Source organism: Ixodes scapularis, unplaced genomic scaffold, assembly GCF_016920785.2.
Source record: "Ixodes scapularis isolate PalLabHiFi unplaced genomic scaffold, ASM1692078v2 PGA_scaffold3__209_contigs__length_174095766, whole genome shotgun sequence".
Classification (NCBI taxonomy): domain Eukaryota; kingdom Metazoa; phylum Arthropoda; class Arachnida; order Ixodida; family Ixodidae; genus Ixodes; species Ixodes scapularis.
This window is the reverse complement of record NW_024609868.1, coordinates 31933954-31954880: the sequence shown is the minus strand read 5'-3', so window position 1 is coordinate 31954880 and position 20927 is coordinate 31933954. Positions and strand designations below refer to the sequence as shown.

Below are 20927 nucleotides of genomic sequence, written 5' to 3'. Positions count from 1 at the left end.
ATGGGTGCACCTTCGCTGTCGGCGTCTTCGTACTTGGTCTCGCTGTTCGTGAGAAACGCGACATGGATTTTAGGAATCCTCTTGTGTGCCGGACTAACCGTTCCGTTCCTTCGGTGGTTTCGAGTCTGGAAGGCGCTGAGGCCCTTACCAGGACCATCGGACATTGTGCCTTTCTGGTTCAGTCTCAGCTGCATTAAGTCATTCCTACAAGAGAGAAGGGAGAACAAGTATGCTACAACACGTAAGTGCGCCCATTAAATGCGCGGAATTTATTTTTACATAAACGTGATTTCTCGCAAACGTGCTTTCGTAGCACGCTATCTTTTTTTTTTTAGGAAGCACGCGGAATTTTTATAATTTGTGTTCTCTAGAAAGAACGCAGAATTCATTCGTTTTTGCAGCATTCAAAATAGGTACCAATATTTTTTCCTGTCAAAGGGAAAAAAGTATATGAATAATGTGCCGATCGTGCATTCTAGACCGCAGGACAATGTTAGTCTAGCGCAGTAAAAAAAAAAAAAAAAAAAAAAAAAAACGAAATAACGAAAATGAGCAAATAATAAGCTGACGTCAGGAAACTTTAACTGCAGGCAAAAATGCTGTGTTCGCGAATATTCTGAATTATGCTAACCTGTACTCCAATTGATTATGCTACTTGGCTCTAACTGGTTATGTCAGTAAAAGTGGGTGTCTCAGAGAGCTTTAGCAGACGGTTCCGACAACTTGGTAACAATATCCGATACTCCGCCGGCGTTCTTCTTTATGCCTCGTATTGTCGTGGAATAATTCTTAACGGAGCTATCGGGATTGTCAACTAGACTCCATATTAAATTATATATTTTGCCCTTCAGACCTCTCCCAGTGCTCTACACCGTATACACCCTCATGTCGCGCTCTTTCGATCGGTCTGGTCGTATTACATTACGAAGAACTATGTTACTTCTCTCAAATGTTTTCACTATAAACTCCAAATGTACGGTTTCACCTAGGTTTGAGCGCAACCCAGTGCTACGAGCCGATGGCGACAATCAAGCTACACCCAAAATGCCACGTCAAAAAAAAAAAAAATTCGTTTGTCTATGTCTTTTGTTATCGCCAACTGATTCAATTGAGCATGAATAATCCTTCGTAATATCGTGCCTCTAGTGTGTGCGTTTGTGTTTGCGTTGCCATTAGCTTCTGGGCGCATTCGGGCGTGAGGTAGCATCGAGTATAGATAATTTTCTGCCACCTGTTCATTCGCGCTAGCCAGAATTTCTCCCCAAAAACCGAATACTCGCTTCTATTGACCGCCTCAAAATACTTAGCTGCTCTATTTTTGCGTCTAATTAAATAATTTTTTTCCGACCATTTTAATCTTCAAAAATAATCCTTTCTTGACCTAAGATACTCTCTTCACCTGTATTTGCGCCCACACAGAATGTGTTCACATGCATTTTAGCCCCCCGTTCCAACTGGGGGATAACAATTTTGTCCACCGATAATTTTCCACAGAATAATAAAAGAAAACAAAATCTTTCGTATTTTAGTACATACACACACAAAAAAAAAGGTACAGCGAGTGCCTGGCCCATCAAAATGTGGAAACCTTTATGAACGGCGTGCGCGAACTATAGGGGGGCACTCCTCTAGCTATCGTCATCATCCTCTTTTGTGACGTCACGGGTAGGGCACACTGCTACAGACCGCGCGAATCTTGGATCCCTCGGCTCGTCAGTCTCCTTCATGTGCTATTCCGGTAACGCGCGGCAAAGCCTGTTTCACGCGTTGTGTTTTGTTTGCGGAAGAGATATTTGTAGAACGGAACATTTTACCAAAGCTTGAATGCGTGGAACGCATAGTCGTGCTAACAAACACGTTCTGCGCTGAGGTGTTAAAGCGCTCAAATGATGGTGTGCTGTTTCCTACTCCAGTGCAAAAAAAAAGCTGTAGAATTAGAATGAAATATCTAGCGCTTTACCCCCCTACAACATCTACCACGGTGAATACGGTGTACTTCTTTTATTATTATGATTCGGACAAAATAAAAATGAGAACGGAAGGTCTCATTAAATTGAAAATACGAAAGTGAAATTCAAGAACCTTTCGCGTGTGTAATAAACAGATCAGTGAAAGCGACTCCGTGCATCCCGTTGGTTCCAATGTGCCCCGTGAGTCTCTTGTTAGTTTCGAGTTGATTCTTTTTTGAATTTCGTAAACCAGTAAGCAAACATCTCCGCAAAATAACTGGCAGGAATAAGCGGTGGCTGGCTCCCGGAGTCGCTTCAACTAAATCCCTGCTTATTCACCGGGTCGACGCGAAACGTTCGTTTGCGGTCTGTTGAATCCAGTTAGTCGGTGACACTTCAGCGTCCCAAAAATGAGCTACAAACATGCAATGAGTTACTACCGTTTGAATGTTTAATTTTACGAACCCAAAGAGTAGACTATGCTTTCGTAAATCCATCACCGTGCGCGTTGCATTCTCGAAACCTCTAGGCTAGGAGCGGAGCCCGTATGGATTTAGCTTCATCCTAATTCCCGCAATGCATAACGTGGCATTACGGCCGCGATGAGGTGCTTTGAGGTGTGGATTCGCGTAATGCATGATGCGCATTTGAAATTTGTAAACAATTTCCACAAAAAAAACTGGATATAACAAATTAATCAATCACTTTAATTTTCCAGGATATGGCCGACAATTTAAAATAAATTATGAAAATTTCTGCTTTCTTTTTTTTTTTTTTTTTGAGCAGAAGTCGCGATGTCACAAACTTCTTTGGCACGTATTCGATGCGGGAGGACCTAAGAGTCAGTTGCTGGTGAGCATTCGTTCGCCAGGAACTGCCTTACCACACTTGGAGAGAACCGTCGGTATCGGCAAGCTCATTGTAGCCAAAACAAGGGTGAGGCGCTCTGCGACACAACTGTGCGCGCGTGCACAGCTAATATGACAGCATGTGATTTACTCTGGTAAATGGAAAACTTTTTTTCTCAAAAGAAACTCTACAGATTTGAAAAAAAAAAGAAAACAAGATTCAGAAAGGCTGTGAGTAGCTCAGGCGCACACCGCGCAACTCGCTGTGAAGCGCTATGCTTGTTTTAAAACATTTTAATTTTTTTTAGTACCAAAAGCAAGTTGAGGTGCCGTTATTTCCTAGAGAGCCCACTCACAACAACATCATAAGCCTTTCTTTGTTTTTTGTTTTTAATAAAGCGTTTTTAATTGGCGTCGATGCGAATTAACATAGCCACTCCGTAGCGCGACGAGTGCCCGTGTCCTTCCCGCTCCGTCACAGGAGGGCGCCCCACCAGGTAGCGCCACAAAAAACATCTCATCGCCGAAATGAGAGCGGCAGGGAGCGCCTGTCGAACGCCTCTTCTCCGACGCGAACTCCATGCCCTCCACTGTACTTCTTTGGTGAGCGCGCGCTCGTGGTGAACGAGACGTCCAAGCGTTGTCGGAGGTAGGAATATCGCACGGGAGGCGGAGACAACACAAGCTGCTCCCGGCCGGCCTCGCCTTGTCAGTGACTATAGACACATTTAACTTTGTGAGAAATTACCTGGAGACTGTAGGCACAAAGAGAATAACACACATAGACGGAACGGCAGTGAGACCTTGTGTGTATGTGTGTGTGTGTGTGTGTGTTGTGCATTTTATGCCTGCAGACTATTTTTGTTTTTAGGGCGCAGCTCTTAGGCGTCCGTTTCCGTGTTTCGCGGAGTTGCCATTGGCGTAACCACCCTGCTAAGTTTGGTGAAAAATTGAATTTGTGTTGAGGTCACGTGACGTCAATTTTCCCGCTAAATCTAGAGGAGAAGCTGAATTTGTTCATGGGGGACGAGACACCAAGTCATGTGACGTCATTTTCCCCGCTACATTTAGCCGGGATATTTCCCTGTTACATTTAGCGGGAACAATTCTCCGTTAAGTTTAGCGGGATAAGGAGGAGGAGGGGTGGGTACGGAGGTGCTTACCCTCCCCTCCTCCTCGAGAGCTGAGCTCTAATTTCGCATTACAGATATTTGTAAACGTCTTTCGTTTTTGTGTTATGCTGTTTGTTGTTGGCTTGCTGGCGCCTACAAGCTTTGTTTACTTAAAAGTTGGTGCGTTGACTTGGTGCATATTCGGATTCATCATAGTTACCTTGCCGCCCATTTTTTTTAGGAATATTCAGCACAATTCGCGATCTGGGCAAGCAGTACACGGGCAAACTCTTCAAGGTGTACGTTGGAATGACTCCCATTGTCGTTCTGCACACCCCTGATGCCGTGGAGGTAATGGAAATAGTTATTTTGTTTTATAATTATTACTATTATTATTATTATTATTATTATTATTATTATTATTATTATTATTATTATTATTATTTGTTGTTGTTTTTGAAATATTAAGAGTGACTTTCAGTTTACCGCAACATCTATTTGATTAATCTACAGGCACTACTCACAAGCAACACCAACCAGAAAAAGCCATTTCTGTATCATTTCATCGCGCCATGGTTGGGAAACTTCAACATTCTGCTGTCGTGAGTACAATATAACAACGGACGTTTCCCAGGAAGGTTGAGCACTTCCACCTTTCAACTCCCAGCTATCGACGAAGACTTTTGCGTGCTTCGGAGGAATGTCAGACAGGGGAAATATCATTTCGGACTTGTTCGAAATTTAAGACACTTTTAAACAAAGTATTCCCAAGGCTGGGACACTTGAGCTCATGATACGCGTCTTCTCCTGCCACTCCGCTCAAGCACTCTAACTTTGACAGCTTAAAAAAAAAAAAAAAAAAAAACGCAGTGTATGGTATGCTATGCTTAGAATTCTTGCTTCGTGATTTTTTTTTTTGTGTGTTCTTATTGGTTAGCGCCACAGCCTTAACGTTTGAGGAGTAATAATAAAATGCGGGTGGCTTGCCAAGCCCTGCGTAGCTGTTAGTGACTGTCCACCTTAGGAACAATGTTCTCGCCATCTTTTTCTTTTTTAAAGAACAAAGCTCTTTCGAGCTGGGGAGTTGTGACCAAAAACTCAAAGGAGGTATTTCAGTCATCGCAATTCCAGTTCGAGCTTCCCACCCCTTGACGTCTAGTGGGCCTCGAGCGTGAGCGCATAACCGAAACACGTTGGAAGTCAACGAATGCCCAGCCGGGGGTGTTCAAAAACCATCTTTCATGCACGCTAGGTTGCGGAGGTCGATGACTTATGCAGTTTCCCTTTGCCACACTTTCCTAGACCACCTCCGTGGTATCGAGGTGCGGCCTCCGGGGTGTGGGGAGTAGGGTTCGAATCCTCGGTGGTCCCTTGCCCAAGGTGGCTTCGAGACGTCGCTCAGTGACCCCGTTGCATGGCAACGGGGACACTGAGCCACGCACTCGCTTGCACTGTAACATAAAGCTACAGTATCGCCTTTTTAACTAAGAAAAAATATTTTGTTTTATCCACCGAATTTTATGAAAAACCCGACACGTTAAGACGTGATGTTCCAGCGGTACATAAAATTTAATACCTTACGCAAAGTGTATAAGCCCATAAGGTTCATTAAGTCCGAGGACACTTAAGCATTTCTTTTAAGGTGTGAATGCGAAAGCATGCTGCCTGCGACGTATTGCTTCCGCCTCGCGTTATCGAAGGGCCTCTTCCTCTTGCGGCCTGAGAAGCTTTGAATCGTGATCCGTTTGCGCTCATGCTTTCGAAAGGCTTAGTTCTGTCTCCTAGCGCGTTGCGCCGCTGCTCGTTCCGCTCGCCGTGTATTCGGAGACTTGGCAACGACGGTGCATTTCGCTGCCTGCCTCCTCGCTTGTTGTGCTGCGTTAGTCCGCTTCCTTACTTCGTCTGCGGTGTACTTGAGTGGACGGGCAGCTTTCGCTACTGCCGAGGTTGCGGGCGCCGACGATGTTCGTCGGCATCGAGAGGAGCACAAGAGGCCGAGCGCGCGCCACCGTGTTATACGGCGCGGGGCCTGCAGAACCATGCGGTGGAGCTCCTTGAAACTATGACGCGCGCCAGCCAATGGGAGCCTATCCACCAAATCGCTGCGACAGAATGCAGGCTTCGTTCCATTGGGACAGGGGAAATTAGGTGCCATTTAGACTTAGACGTCATTCTTGGAACGGAAACGTGGTTAACTACCGATATGAAAAAAAAATGATGAGCTCATTTTAAACAGATCGTACAATATGTTTCGTAAAGATAGACTGCTGGCTAGAGGCGGTGGCGTAATCATCGCTGTCAAAAAACATTTGTCATGCTCGCAAGTCGAATGTTGTTCTGATCTCGAGATTTTGTGGATTCATATTGAACTGGATTTTCGCTGTGTCATAGTAGTGGTTTGTTATCGCCCACCCCATTTTAATCGCTTAGGTTTCAACATTTGATTATACCATGCCCTTGGATCTGTCACCAAAATATTTCCTAGTGATCACTTCTTTCTTAGTGGCAATTTTAACTATACCGAAATAAACTGGTCAAAACTAATGCCACTCCCTGACTATGCAAACTCTCGACAGTGTACGGAGTTCTTTTGTGTAACTGGTGTGTATGGTCTTCAACAAATTATCACCTCGGCAACCCGTCGTGACGCGATATTAGAACTGTTTTTCACTAATAAACCAGAATGTGTGACGTCCGTCACTATCATTGAGCATATAAGTGATCATGCTTTGATTCAAATCGAAACACCATTAGGAGTAACGCGCTCCGAAAATACGCCGAAAAACATATTCGCATTTTCACGAACCAATATTTAAGGACTGACAGTAGCCATAACGAACTTTGAAAGGTATTACATCTCATCAAAGTGTGACTGGCAAGTGAAAACTGGGTACTCATTAAAAATGTTTTCAGAAAACTACTCCAAACATTTGTTCCCAAAACTACAGTTTGATGTGATCGTACATCTCCCTGGTTTAATAACAATTTAAAACGTATTTTAAATAAAAACAAAAGATTATTCGCAAATGCAAAGAAAACAAATAATTTTGATGTTTGGTCATCATAGAATTGTGTAAAAGCGAATTAAAGAAAGCGAAAAAAGATTTCTTTTGGGTGACTTTGCCGCATATCTTATCTACAGACCCCAAGTGATGCTGGAAGATAATAAATCCAAAGAATCTAGAGAAAGCCCAGTGTTCATAAATGACCAAGGTGAAACACTCCGTGATGGCCAGGCTGCCGATTCGTTGAATTAATTCTTCGCCAGCATTTTTACGCACGAAATCTTTCCGCTCCCCTCATTGCCCACCTTATCTTGAAGACTTGATGCCTCCAATTATTTTCTCACTCCTGAAGGAATTCTTAAAACTATCTTACACTTGACCTCCAATAGCGCTCCTGGAAACGATAGGATATCGGCCAAATTTTTTGAACTAATTTATCATCCAGCATCCAACATACTCAGCATATTCTTTCAACAAAGTCTAAATTCTGGTGAGGTACCATACGACTGGCGTTTCTCCCAAGTTAGACCCACCTCTAAATCATGCAGCAAATCAAATATAACTAACTACCGACCCATCTCGTTGATTAGTGTACCCTGGAAGCTCATGAAACATGTACTTTACACCCACATCATTTCGTACCTGGACCATCGCGACTTTTTCCCCAACCAGCATGGTTTTAGGAAACATCACTCATGTATCAGCCAATTATTTGAATTTACCACAGATTTTCAGTTTAATAATCATTCCTCAGGAGAAACCGACGTTATTTTCATTGATTTTGCGAAAGCTTTTGATACCGCTCCGCACAAACGACTACTTCTTAAACTTTCTCTCCTCCACACTTATCCTTCAGTCATCAGTTGGATAGCATCGTTTCTAAGAGAGAGGTCAGTTTCAGACAACAGTCCTTCATCAGCATCAGTCTCAGTAACTTCCGGTGTTCCCCAAGGCAGCGTCCTCGGCACCCTTCTTTTCTTATCTATATTAATTATCGTCCTTCCTCAATTAACTCGACTATCCGGCTATTTGCCGATGACTGGGTTGTATACAGAAAAATTAGTGACCCCACAGATCATTACATTCTTCAAAACGATCTCGACACCATAAGCTCCTGGTAAACCCATTGGCAGATGAATATTAACCCCGGAAAATGCAAACAAATGACCGTTACCACCAACTCGACCAAATCATCTCGCGAATATTCATTACTGTCACGACAATTAGAAAGTGTCTCATCATGCAAATACTTGTTTACATTTCTGAAACATTATCGTGGAATGAACACACCGACTATACATAATCACCAGCTCAACGACATCATTAGCTTTTTTGAGGCTGAACTTTTATTTGGTCCCTGCTGTGAGAAAATAACACAAATATATACAATGATTCGACCAAAACCTGAATACGCAAGCTTTGTGTGAAATCCGCATTAAAATTATCTAATATCAAACCTAGAATCAATTCAAAACAAAGCCACCCGCTCATCCTAAACGATTATTCTCCAGAAAGTTGTGTCTCTGCCTTAAAATCAAGACTTGGTCTCGCTTCATTAGCCACACGACGCGAAATTAGCCGCATGTGTTTCTTCCATCAAGTTTACCATAGTAATTCACAGTTCAGAAATATTTATTGTCAAAGAACCCATTATATTTCTTCTCGAAACGACAACGCATTTAAATTCCTTCAATACCGTTCCAATAATAACTCATTCATGTTTTCTCCCTTAATATTGTGGGTTACAGAATGGAATAACTTGCCAGATCATTTTGTAACCAACTTAGATATTACAGCGTTTCAAGAAATGTGCGTGCTTTTTTTCGATGGGTAGGGAATGTCTGTTTGTGTATAAATATCTTGTTTTCTTTGTGGTTAGACGAGATGTGGTTGTGTTAGTGTTCTTACGTTCTTTTTTTTTTTTGTATTCCCATTTATTTCACCCTCCTCATGTAATGCGTCCTCAAAAGACGCCCTTGAGGTAAATAAATAAAAAAAATGAAATGAAATCTGGCGCGCGGCTTCACAAGATGATAATGCCGGTTCGCGCCTTGGGATCCAGTTAATGCTTTCGCATTAGAAGAACATAAGAAGGACACCCCGACGGGAATCAAACCCGCCACCAGGGAATTGCTAGCCCGATATTCGTACCAACTGACCTAAAAGTCTATTCACACGATGCATCTTGTTGGCGAATTTGTGCCGCGAAATTAGGTTTCGGGAAACAGATTCTCCGTCTGAACGCGACCGAAAAAGTGGCGCGCCCCCGAAAAAAGTGGCGCGTGTTCCTCGCTTCTGGAGCAATTTTTCGTTGGAACCTTACCGAGGCCTGTCAGTCACCCGAAGGAGAAACGCGGACGCTGCTAATGGCCGCTCGACTTCGCTGTGACGTCTGACATTCAAGAAGGAGCTAGCTTTTGGAGGAGTCTGATTTTTGGCCGATTCCGTATCCGAGCTAAAGACAAAAGAAAAAACAAAACAAAAAAAAACATGGCGAGCGACAAGGTGAGGAGCGGTGCGTACGGGCGATGAGATTTGGTACTACTCGGCGGCAGGTGTGTGAACGGCGCCGTACGGCTTGGTAGCGCGGTGCAGATTCAGTGGCGACGAGTGCAAGCACCGCATATAAACATGATGGCTGCGGATAACTTTCTTTATTAGAGGTGCAAAATTGTCCTAAATGCTTCGAGATCATCCGCCTGTTCTTTGACGTTCGCAGTCTATCTCGGGTTCGGCAGGACCACTAAATCCAGTGAGCCGAATTTGACGAAGTTGATTGAGTGGCATTAACAAAATAGACTGTCTCTTCACACTGTGCGTACATCATATCATTTTGATGCGAAACGCGTGGTATGCCCGGTGCAGATATCAAGGTTTGGCAAAATTCTCGTGAGTCAATACGCCGCAGGTTTCGCGCGTCAAACTCCATGTCTGAATAGGCCAATTTCGTGAAATCTCGGTTTCGCTAAACTGTGGCGCGTTGAAAATATGCATCGTGTGAATAAGCGTTAAGGGGCGCCTGTGTTCAGAGAGAAGCTGCGGAAAGTTCAGGTTGCGTGAGGAACGGGTGCTCTCCGAAGTGTGTGGCATCATTTCAACATATCCTGTGCTCCCCCCTCTTTGTCAGCCTGATCAACCTTGCATACATTTTATTTCGTATACTTTCCCTTTTTAATGTTCTCACATTATCAACTCTCTTATCAGAAGCAAAAGACGCGCACGCATAGTTTTGTTCATCGTTGCCTTTCTTTTTTTTTTTTTTGTCTTTCTGCACCGATACGATTCCGGCTTTCCTTCGTTGAGCAGAACCGGCGAGACCTGGCGAAACAGGAGGAAGCTCATGACGCCGGCGTTTCACGTTCGGGTCCTGGACAACTACATGAGCGTTTTCAACGAGAGCGCTGACTTGCTGGTGAAGCATATTTGCACGGTCGCCGACGAGGCGCCTGACGAGCCCATACGCCTCTTCAAGAGCATGCAGAAGTGTGCCATGGACATCATCGGAGGTAGGCGTGGATCTACCTAGAGTCACTGAGGTTGACTTCAGTTCTCCCTACCGCACATAGGAACATGCGCGTGTTTGAAGTAGCGCTGTACGTCTTGAAAACATTCGAAAGAAGGCATAACAAATCATTTTCTTATATAGAACACACCGCCTAAAGGCTGCTTCACGCAGTCGCAATTGCCAGTGACTGAGTGCGCTGTGATCTCTTCTAGCCGCTTAATGAATTGGCACGCTGGCGCCACATATCGGGTAGACATGGAATAGCTCCAACGTGTGTATAGCCAGCTAGACTGAAGGTTTTGCGATATGTTCGAGATCAGACGGGCCTACTCTATCTATGTGAAATATTCGCGTATAACTAGGGTTCCGTGTTTTCAGAGCTTATTTCTCCTGAAATTCGGATGGTGTTTTTCGGAGTTTATTTTTCGTTGAAACTTCCGGGTCTATCGGAGTTTATTTTTGGTATATTCCCGAGCCTCCGGAATTCGGAGCTAATTTACTGCGTTACCAATTTCTAGAAAATAAAAAAAAATATAAACAATAATGCAAACACCTTTTTTCATTGGTTCGGGATTTTAAGTGAAACTGAAGTTGCATCTCCTCAGGACCACTGACCTTGTGCTCTTTTAAGGATTAATTCTAAAACGCTTTTTATTTTTTTTTATTTTTTTGCCGTTTTGACCTCAGAATTTCAAGTTTTGGGGCATGAATTCGAATAGAGGAAAAACTTACCGGCAGATCTGTTTTGTGGATTCTTTTTTTTTTTTCAGATTTAATCAAAAACAGCATGCTTGTAATCGAAACATAAATAGTGGGAAGAACATGAAACACAAAGACGGACAAGATGGTTTTTAGTGTGGAGTACTCTCCCAACTGGAAATCGAGCCCGCAATGAAAGTGCGCTCCCTAAAATATATATATATTTTTTTAAAATATGAATTGGTGGAACAATGTTTATGAAAATCACATTAGAGGGGGCAGCGGCGCTATGGAAACACCCTTTTAGAGAGAGGGTGTACTACAAAAATATTTACGCAGGTCAAAAGTGTTCCGGGGCCACCCGATAGACGGCGCCAGTTTGTTAAGCGGTTACGAGAGATTATCATAATCTTGGTCACCATCAAACGCGAATATGTGAATCAGCCTTAACACAGACCATTCCAAGAATCATCTCTAGCCTTCTGCCATCTTTCACTTCAGGGCTCTGGAAGGCAATTCGAGCACGTGCAGTCGGTCTCTCATGCGAAATATTGGATGTCGCGCATGGGTCCATAGTCGAGTACCAGGACATTCTTCGTCTGGCTGATAAGCACTAGAAAGCTGTAGATATGGTATTCCGCAAACGCCATATTAAAAAAAAAAAAAAAAATGTCTTTCGGCGCGCATGCTCACAACTATGCGGGTAGAAATTTTGGGGACGTCGAATCACCGAGCTTTAGTGGGAATTAGTGGCTAGATCCAAAACTTGCTGTCTTTACCTCTACTCGGTGTTCGAACGCGTGTGAACGCGGACACAAAACGCCGAAGGTCGGCGTTCAAACGCGGTCGATGATTGAGTAAAGGCAAAGCAAACTCGCCTTGCCGCTACCCACTAATCCTTCCAACCAGAACTCGGCGTTCCGACGGAACCCGCGCGTTCTCGTCTTCTCCTCTCCCTGTTTCTTGGCGCACAGACTGTTGGTTGCAGGTTAAGAAGGCTGGACAAGTTTATCCTACAGAGCCCTCCACTCTTTCCAGTTTAGCAGAGCGAAAGCTGGAAAGAAGCTATCATTTGACAAAACTATTAGCCACGGGGTCCCGTGCACGTTTCCTGTATGGCCATGAGGTTACCTGATGATGTACGACGTTGATTGACGACATGAAATGCCACACCTGGCCACGTCAAATAACATCCCGCAGTAGTAACTTATTTGATCCCGTAATCTATAGTGAGTGGGTATTCACGTAACCTAGGGTGACTAGGTAATCGAACAATACACACGTGGTAAATTACTAACACAACGTTAATGCTGTTGTTTCGCTTTTAGCGTAATTAATCTTTCTCTTTTTTTGTTTTTGTTTTTACTTTCAGAAGTTACGATGGAAACCAAGTTTCGGCTGCAAGAAAACAAGAATATCTCCTTCATGAACGCCTTCAATCGGTATGCGTTGCACTCAGTCCTTAGAAACGCGCCGCATTGAAGCATGCCTTCGTTTTCCTAATACATCACGAAACTGCCCCTGTTGTCACTAAACTTAAAGGCCGACAACCAGACTCGAGATTCTGCAAGGCAGAAGATCCTCCTCACCATGGGGGGGAGGAAACAGGCAGCGGGGGACAGGGTAAAACGGGAGGGGAGGAAACGGCCGAAAAGTGGAAAGCGCGAACTGGTCGTCGGTCTTTAAGGAACGCAAGGCTAATATACGCCGAAAATGAACCCCTAAAGCCGGGGTCACAATGCTTATGCTTCAAACAAAGAACAGTCTGCATACAAATTCGAACGCGAGTCACCATGACATACGTGCTTCGAATGTCGCATGGCAATGAGTTCAAGGAGAAATCTTGGCACGAGGCATTCGAACCACGGACATTGCGGTGACTCTTGTTTGCAGACTGTATGATGTGTGAGGAGTGTGACTCCGGCTTTTATCAGTTTTCTTAAAATGAGAAAAGGGGGAGAGAGATCCCGAATTGTGGTGGTCCTTGAATAGTTAAAACCCACGGTGTACTGCAAGACAATCTTTATCTACAGACTTATTTTATGTTAGCCCCGAACAGATCACGCGCTGTATTGTCCGCTAGTCATGATTCTTTCTTAGTAACCACATATATCTAACGTCGTTTCCTTCTCTTAATGGTACCGGGACGTTTTCGAAGTTTTTTAGGTCATTATAATGTTCCCGAGAGGTTCAAAAAAACATTTCCGCGCAGTTTCTTTTTTTTTTTACATACTTTTTGGAAAACGTTGATGTTTTCTTTCACACCAAAGATATATTGTCTCTGGTGTTTGGGGTTCCACACCAAACACCAGAAAACACGGAATTTGTGGGGGAAATAACACCCCGAAAACATTCCTAATTATGACCGCGCGTCTTGATTGATTTTTTTTCATCATGTTTTATTGTTTAATGCCGTAATCGCATTAGCTGTGCAGTGATAATAACAGATTCACAGTGCTCGCTGCCATACCCTGCGTTTATTTTATTCTTTTTAAGCCGTCGGTGACTATACATGAAGCTTCTGCTTAACACGACGTGCATCAAGTGTTTAAAAGTGGCGTTCCTTTTGTTTTCTCTTTTCAGGGTGATGTTTTTGGTCTCTGTGAGAGCTTTCAGACCATGGCTGTGGATTCAGAAGCTCTATGACAACACGCTCGAGGGAAAATCTTATGAGGCGGACGTTCAGGAAATGATAACATTGTCTAACTCGGTGAGAAACCTCCACTTCGTTTTCTACCACAATCAACGTAAAACACGAAATATTCCTTTCTCGTGGCCAACTTTTGGTCTCTAAGTCTGTCTGTAGTCTGCTAGCGCTCGTAGGGGCGTATCGCAATTGATAACGAGAGTACTGAACAAAAGAAATCCTTCTTTTTTTATTGTTTTATTACAGCTCACTTTTTTACAGAAAACAAGCTCAAAAACAATGTGGATTCGTTAACCTTATTTGGATTTTCCCACTATATTTTCCAGGAGCACTTGTATCCTAGTGATAAGCGACGCATCCGCTGCATACTGCATAGCATATAACTTCGATGCATTTTTTCATGCTGGGTACAATCTATATTTTGGCTCTTATTGCTACCTATACGAACAACATGAATGTTGAAAAAATACTAAAATGAAACAAGCAACGTTTGCTGCCTCGCTGCTTAATATAATGCGTACGCACACGTAATACTATTTCATTGGTACAACCTTCATGGGTGTACTTGAGTGAATGCATCATGTTTGTTGTTTTCAAAAAGATTATGTACAAGCAAAAGGAGAAACTGCAATCTACAAAAGTCCTCCCTACAACTGGCTCCGAAGATGATGAACTCAATATTAAAAGAGAGACGATACTCATGAACATTCTCTTAAGAAGACATATGCAAGACAGCAGTTACACGTTGGATGACGTTAGGAACGACAACGACACTATCGTATCGGCGGTAAGTAAACTTTACGAGCTTGACTTCCTCTTCTAAAGCTGCGATCAAGCGTCGTAAGCAGTAAAACAGCTCCATACTTGGGTACATAATTTCCGCATTTAATTAGATTATAATTACATCAGCTTTCCTCCAAGTATATTTACCTACAGTTATAACAAGAAGCGCACAAAAAGTAATTATTACAATTACGTATACATTATTTTCCAGAATTAACTCAGTTACTTAGCAATTACTTACCTTCGATGTCTCCACGAGATCAGCGACGTCTATATGATATCCTTTTTCCGCGCTATGATAAATATGTACATTACTTCTCTGACCAGATTCAATCCCTCTAAGTCTGAAAAGTCTGTTTTCCTGCAAAGAACTTTGGAAAGTCAATCGGTGCTATTTACGGTATAAGCTTGGCGAATGACCCAGGTGATGATAGGTTTAGTCTTTAAAAAGACTGCCCACGCTGTGGAATTGAGCATGGTGAAATGTTATGCTCAGTGCCACAGCGCAAACTTTTCTTTTCTTTTTTAGTTTTAGACATTTTACCAGCACCGTCATTCCCCGAGCTCATTCCATAATTTTGCAGCAATTGGCATTCCTAAGTGTTTTGCATCTGTATTTCTCTATTTATTTGGCTAAGGACAGCCGCGACGCCGCAGGAAGGCCAGCTTCTTATGACGAGGAAGCCCTACGTCGCCGCGTATAGTAGGGTGAGGATGTGGTGAGTACAGACAGATGAGTAAATGGAGATGACGAAGATCCGCGATTGTAGATGAAGGTGTGAACGGGGGGACGATTTGCGAGAGAGCCGACGTTCCATGTTTTTTAGAGTGTTATACGGCGCGTTGAACATTCCTCCCATCTGGCACCCTTCGTTATTTCTTTTTTTATCTACGTCCCCAATGTTTGGTCAAATGAAATGGCATAAGCTAGGAGTTAATCTCGTTGCATTTCAACTACTGCTTTCACCGCGTCACTGCCAACAACATTTCAGAGTTCCACGACTGATGATTTGGACGGCGGGCCATGAAGAAGGTGCTCCGTGTACCTTTTAGTCACAGTATTGAACGGTGCTACAGCGGGACATTATTGCTAGGAAAAAAGCTAAAGCTGTAATTTAAGTATTGCAGTAACGGAATCTAAACAGTATTGAAACTACAATTATTTACACCTGATTCTAACCGGGTACAACGAACGACAAGGAGACAAGGGCATGATGTTGACTGTGTGAACGTGTGCAAACTCGGCGGAGGTCGTGAGAGAGGGTGGCGTATAAAACATCAATGTGTGAATGAAACCTCGTCAGCTGCGTTCTAGACGTGTGTGTTTGTCCGTTGTCCCCTTGTTGTCTTTGCTCAGATCCGCGTTTAACGTTAACCAGCTCGCCTGTTTATTAACCTTGGCTTCTGAACTACTTTGAGTTAAAAGTAATTAATTACAACTGCACATTTTTCAGAAAAGCAATTAGATAACCGCTTTGGCCTGGGCTCTTCATACTTGGTTAGTAATACCTAACCAAGTATGAAGAGCTCAGGCTCCTGCAGCCGTTTTCGGAGATTTTATGAGTCCTGCTGAATGCAAATTACGTTTGGTCGACAAAATGTAACCCTCGTCATTTCAGGGAACCGACACGATCACAACTTGCATGTGTTTTACACTGCACTACCTCGGACTTTACCCCGAAGCCCAGGCCAAAGCGCATCAGGAACTGGATGAAATATTTGGGAACGATACGGACTGCGAGATCACAGCGACCCACATCCGACAAATGAAGTACATTGAGTGTTGTCTAAAGGTATGGGCGGTTTTTTCTTGGTTGCTTGGTCGGGCTCTTGCCCTTTCGTCATACAGGTATTCAGACATTGTATTTTCGCTTCAATGAAAACTGCTATCACAACCTTGCAGGAGTCTCTGCGGTTATATCCGTCATTTCCTGTAATCGGAAGAGTACTTGATGAAGATGTGACGATGGGTAAGAAAAACAAGCACGTACAGATAATGAAACAGCCGAATCATGGTGTCAAGTTTATTCGACCAGTTGTGCTGGTAGATTGTCTAAGCTGAGCAGATATACTTCGTTTCAGCTTCGGTCCGAGCGCGGCCGATGTTATGAGCCGAAGGGCCAATCAAACACCGCAAAAAGCGCAGCGTCATTGCGTGCTCTTTGCGATTGATAGGACAAGCCGGCGGAGGAGCGCACACGGAGAGACGGTAAATACCGGCTGGTTCTACCAACTGCAGAGAGCACGCCATGACGTGCCTCTTTCGCTGTTTGATTGGCCCTTCGGCTCATAACATCGGCCGCGCTCGGAACGAAGCTGAAACGAAGTATAGAACAATGGCCTCATTAAAAAAATAGCATTGTTCAGATGTCACGTCACAACGCATCTGTGAGAGCGCGCATTTAGTTAAGAAATTTACAACATCAAAACTCACTCAGACATTAAACTAAAGAAGACAAAACCATAAAATTACAACAGAATTACACCAGATCTGATATTCCAACACTTCCATGAACACCGGTAAGTAAATATAAATAGACCGAAACACACTCAACAGTGTTCAGTTATCTGGCTCTAAGCATCCCAATCTACACATTCTGAAAAATCCAAAGAAAAATTTAATGTAGAAGATTGTATTTTTATTTAGAACAGATTCGCAAAAAGGGGGGGGGGGGGGGTATCGATACGTAGGTACCGTCTTTCATGGGTGTAAATTGGCAGGATAAACATCCCAAAACCTATAATCATCAACTAATGTTTGTTTATTCACCGCTAATTATTTGATCGGTATGTCATATTGCAAATGCAGTTTAAATTCCGTCATTATCGGAACATAAACCCATGTAAAGAATTTAGAAAAGTGCAATCAGTTTTGTGATATACGTAAAACAGATTTCGAGTTTTCGTCCCTTGATTCTGAGACTAGGCGGAAAGTACCACCGTAAGTCCATCTGATATTGACGCGTCGAAGAATAAAGCTGTTTTTATAGCATCTTGTCATTATCTGAGAAGCGTGTCTTTGGGGGGTGTGCCGATTCCACGCTGGCCAGGTTATGACGAGGTGCCCGAAACGAGTGCGTTCCCCCACGCAGTGTTGTTGACAGGGTTCGCGGCGATTTTTCTGCATCTAGTTTCGGGATCAAACTTCAAAAACTCAAAACCTGATTGATGAGCATCCTAAAGCACGTTGTATATGTTTAATGCCTAAATCAGCTTAGTTCTTATTAGCAAGTGTCAAGAATAGAAGTGCAAGATGAGTCATTCAAACATTAATTAAAAGGGAATCATCAAGTTTAGTCAATTAGCTAAGAGATTGTTACATTTGCCCTTTTACCTAACGTCTGTTGAGCCTGTCGAGCATGTAGTGAGGAGTGTAATGGTCTAACGGTCACTCCTTTTTAAATAATCTGCTTGAACAAAAAACAATCACCTCATATGGGTAAGCATGTAACCTCTAATAGAAGCTGAAATATTAGCCGAAGAGCATGTATTAGGGTTAAAACAATAAATCGTTAAACATACGGCTACTCATTTTTTTTTTTTTTTTCAGAGGGTCACGTTATACCGAAGGGTGTGATGTGCTTCATAAGCATTTATAGCCTGCACAGAAACCCGAAGTATTTCAAAGATCCCGAAGAGTTTATCCCCGAGAGATTCTTGTCTGAGGAGATCAAGACACGACACCCTTTCAGCTACATTCCCTTTTCTGGCGGCTCCAAGAACTGCCTTGGTACGCAAACACTTCTTTAAGTTTGCTCGGTTGAAACAGCCATTGTCAGGACTTGGTTAAATCATTTAATTCTGTCACAAGTTCAAAACAAATTGTGCGGATGATCATGCCACGTGATGCAAATGAACAGCGTCAGTTGATGTGTCATTTCGATGATACTGCGTCCTAATTGACTGGAAATTCCGATGATGTTGCGTCGCACAGTGTCTCACGTAGACCCCCACCAATCCCACACAAAACAGATAGCAGCAAACACGTTTTCCAAAATGCGCGGCGCAAATTGCTTGGTCGCACCAGCGTGTCCATTCTTCACTCTGTTACGTTCTCTTCTACGTGCCGCTTCACGTTCACGCACAGCATTATCTTGACGTCGAAGGCCTTCTATCCTAACGCCCAAGGCCGCGTCTGTTAGCGCCTGCACATCGACGAAGTCGAGCAGCCGTTGCTTTCTCCGGCGTATGCTTCGGCCGCCCCATTCTTGCGCGCAAAGACTTGGAACGCCGAGGGAACGGGCGTTCGAAGGCGAGAAGTAGCAGGTGGCGAATAGCGCGATCACATGAACCCCAGCGCATTCGCGATTGTTCAAACGCGCTGCGCCTCAGTCGCCACTGCTATCAGCAAAAGGGCGAGGGTATCACTGCCGTGCCAACATCTCCCGACAACAAAGCCATAGTGCTGATAGAGATGTCGTCATTAGCAAAGGCCAAGGCTGGTTTCAGATTGGACACGACGATTGCGTCAGCGTTCGGCTCAAATTTGGTTCGAAACCGAGCGTTGACGCAGCACTCGTTTCCAATCTGGGTCCAGCGAAGTCCTTCGCTGCTGACGCAAGAATGTCAGCAGAGCGGCCTTGTCCTCTCGGCGGTGTTGGATGTGCTCGTCCTCGCTTGGCGTCAAGGCTACCTTCCATAAACGCGAGCATGCGCCGTTCATTTTCGGCAACACGACACTCGCCCAATACGAAAAGCCCAGTACGGCTGACGCCATAAATTAAGTGACAATCGCGATAATACCTGACTGTAGACTGAGCTTAGTGGCGCTGTCACTATTCAATCCTCCTACAGGCGCCCCTCTCAGTAGACGTTTAAAAACAAAGGTACTAACACAGAAATATATATTTTTACTGAGTTTTTTTTCTATTTTATGTCATTTATTTTAGTAACTTAACCAGCCCGCTTTGTTGTTTCAATATCCCATCTGTCCAGTTCCCTACAATTAAATTGTAGGAAATTCGACCTACCAGCTCTCCCAATAGTCTCACGGCTTCGACTTTCGAGCAATATTTTACTCGGTTACCTCATTTCTTTATCTATAATACGTTTAAAAATTTTTCGAATCTTGAAATCTGCTGGCTGACCGTTCAATGCGCGTCCATTTGTTTTCAGGCCAGAAATTTGCCATGTTGGAGATGAAACTCCTGCTGGCGAAGATCCTTCTCAAGTGCAAAATCGTCTCCGCGGAACCTCTGGATCGACTCAACGTAGCGTACGAAGTTATTGTGAAGGATAAAAGAGGAAACAGGGTATGGCTACGAAGACGGACAGAGCTGGACTCAGCCGAGCGATGAACGCCCCCGTCACATACAGTCATTGACCGCCGGCAACTGAAGTTTTGTTTTCAAGTTTGATATATTTAAAATAAAACCTCCAGAGGGTCGAGTCACGGTTGATTCTTGATCATAAAATCTCCCTTTACCTTACTCACCTGCGTGCTACACTCTAAGGAATCTGCAGCGTTTACTTTTCAACGAAGCACCTGAAAGATCCTATTGCTGCAATCTACGGATGGTGCTCGGATAATGACGAGGCTGAAACAATGCTTGTACCTAGCAAAACGTTTCGCTCTGTGGCACTAGGCATGACTGTTTCACCATGATGATTGCCAAATAAAAGACTGGTTTGTTCTCTATGTCTAACTGTATTTTCAACATCGTCGTTCTCAAAGCTTCCTTCGGAAATTTCAAAATTCCTTTTTAATTATTTTATGAACTGGGTTTGAAAGTTGAGCAAGTGCAAAGGGCTGTCAAGCCTGAGGAGGCATTGGTCCCCTACAGCTCAATATACAAAACAGTGTTCCGCCGAACGCCACGGCAAAAGCAACATATGCTAAAGCAATGCTCAGAAGCAAGACGATATTACGAAGCACATAACAATGTATGGCTATACAATACGCGCCTGTAAGACACGGGAATCAGCACTGAAATGAAATATAACGTAGATTGCAAAATGAATGAGTTTATATATATATTCATAAAAGATATCTGTATACAATGTAAGGTAAGTTAGGTTTACTGAAAGTGTATATCGCTGCCCACCAGCAATGCTCTGCCCTTTTTTATTTTAGATATTGGAATAAATTGCTCGTAGTTCATATCCGGTCCATTTTTTAATAATGCATTTTTTATATATTAAACCTTGCCGTTTGTAATTTGTTCTGATATAGGGTTTCGTCATTTTAACATGATGCAAATGGTACGATGATGATTCTGTTTCGGCGGGCGTAACATATAGCTTTCTTTTGTAATTGAACTGCAATAATTTAAACTAATATATTTTCTTTGCTTTTAAGATATTGCATTTATAAAAGAGTAATGGAGTGCTTGGTTCGCTAAAGTTAAATCTATATCTTTTTTTAGTATGCGTCCCTCTC

At 43.3% G+C, this 20927-nt stretch overlaps 1 protein-coding gene across 1 annotated transcript; it reads left to right on the top strand.

The window, feature by feature from the left end:
- LOC8037827 (cytochrome P450 4C1) lies at positions 1-19845 on the top strand. Its single transcript, XM_002405656.5, has 11 exons — positions 1-241; positions 4151-4260; positions 4423-4511; positions 10221-10420; positions 12491-12560; positions 13702-13828; positions 14367-14552; positions 16168-16341; positions 16452-16518; positions 18099-18278; positions 19664-19845. Exons 1-11 carry the CDS (start codon positions 1-3, stop codon positions 19843-19845), a joined length of 1626 nt encoding a protein of 541 aa, XP_002405700.3.
- Positions 19846-20927: the final 1082 nt, after the last annotated feature.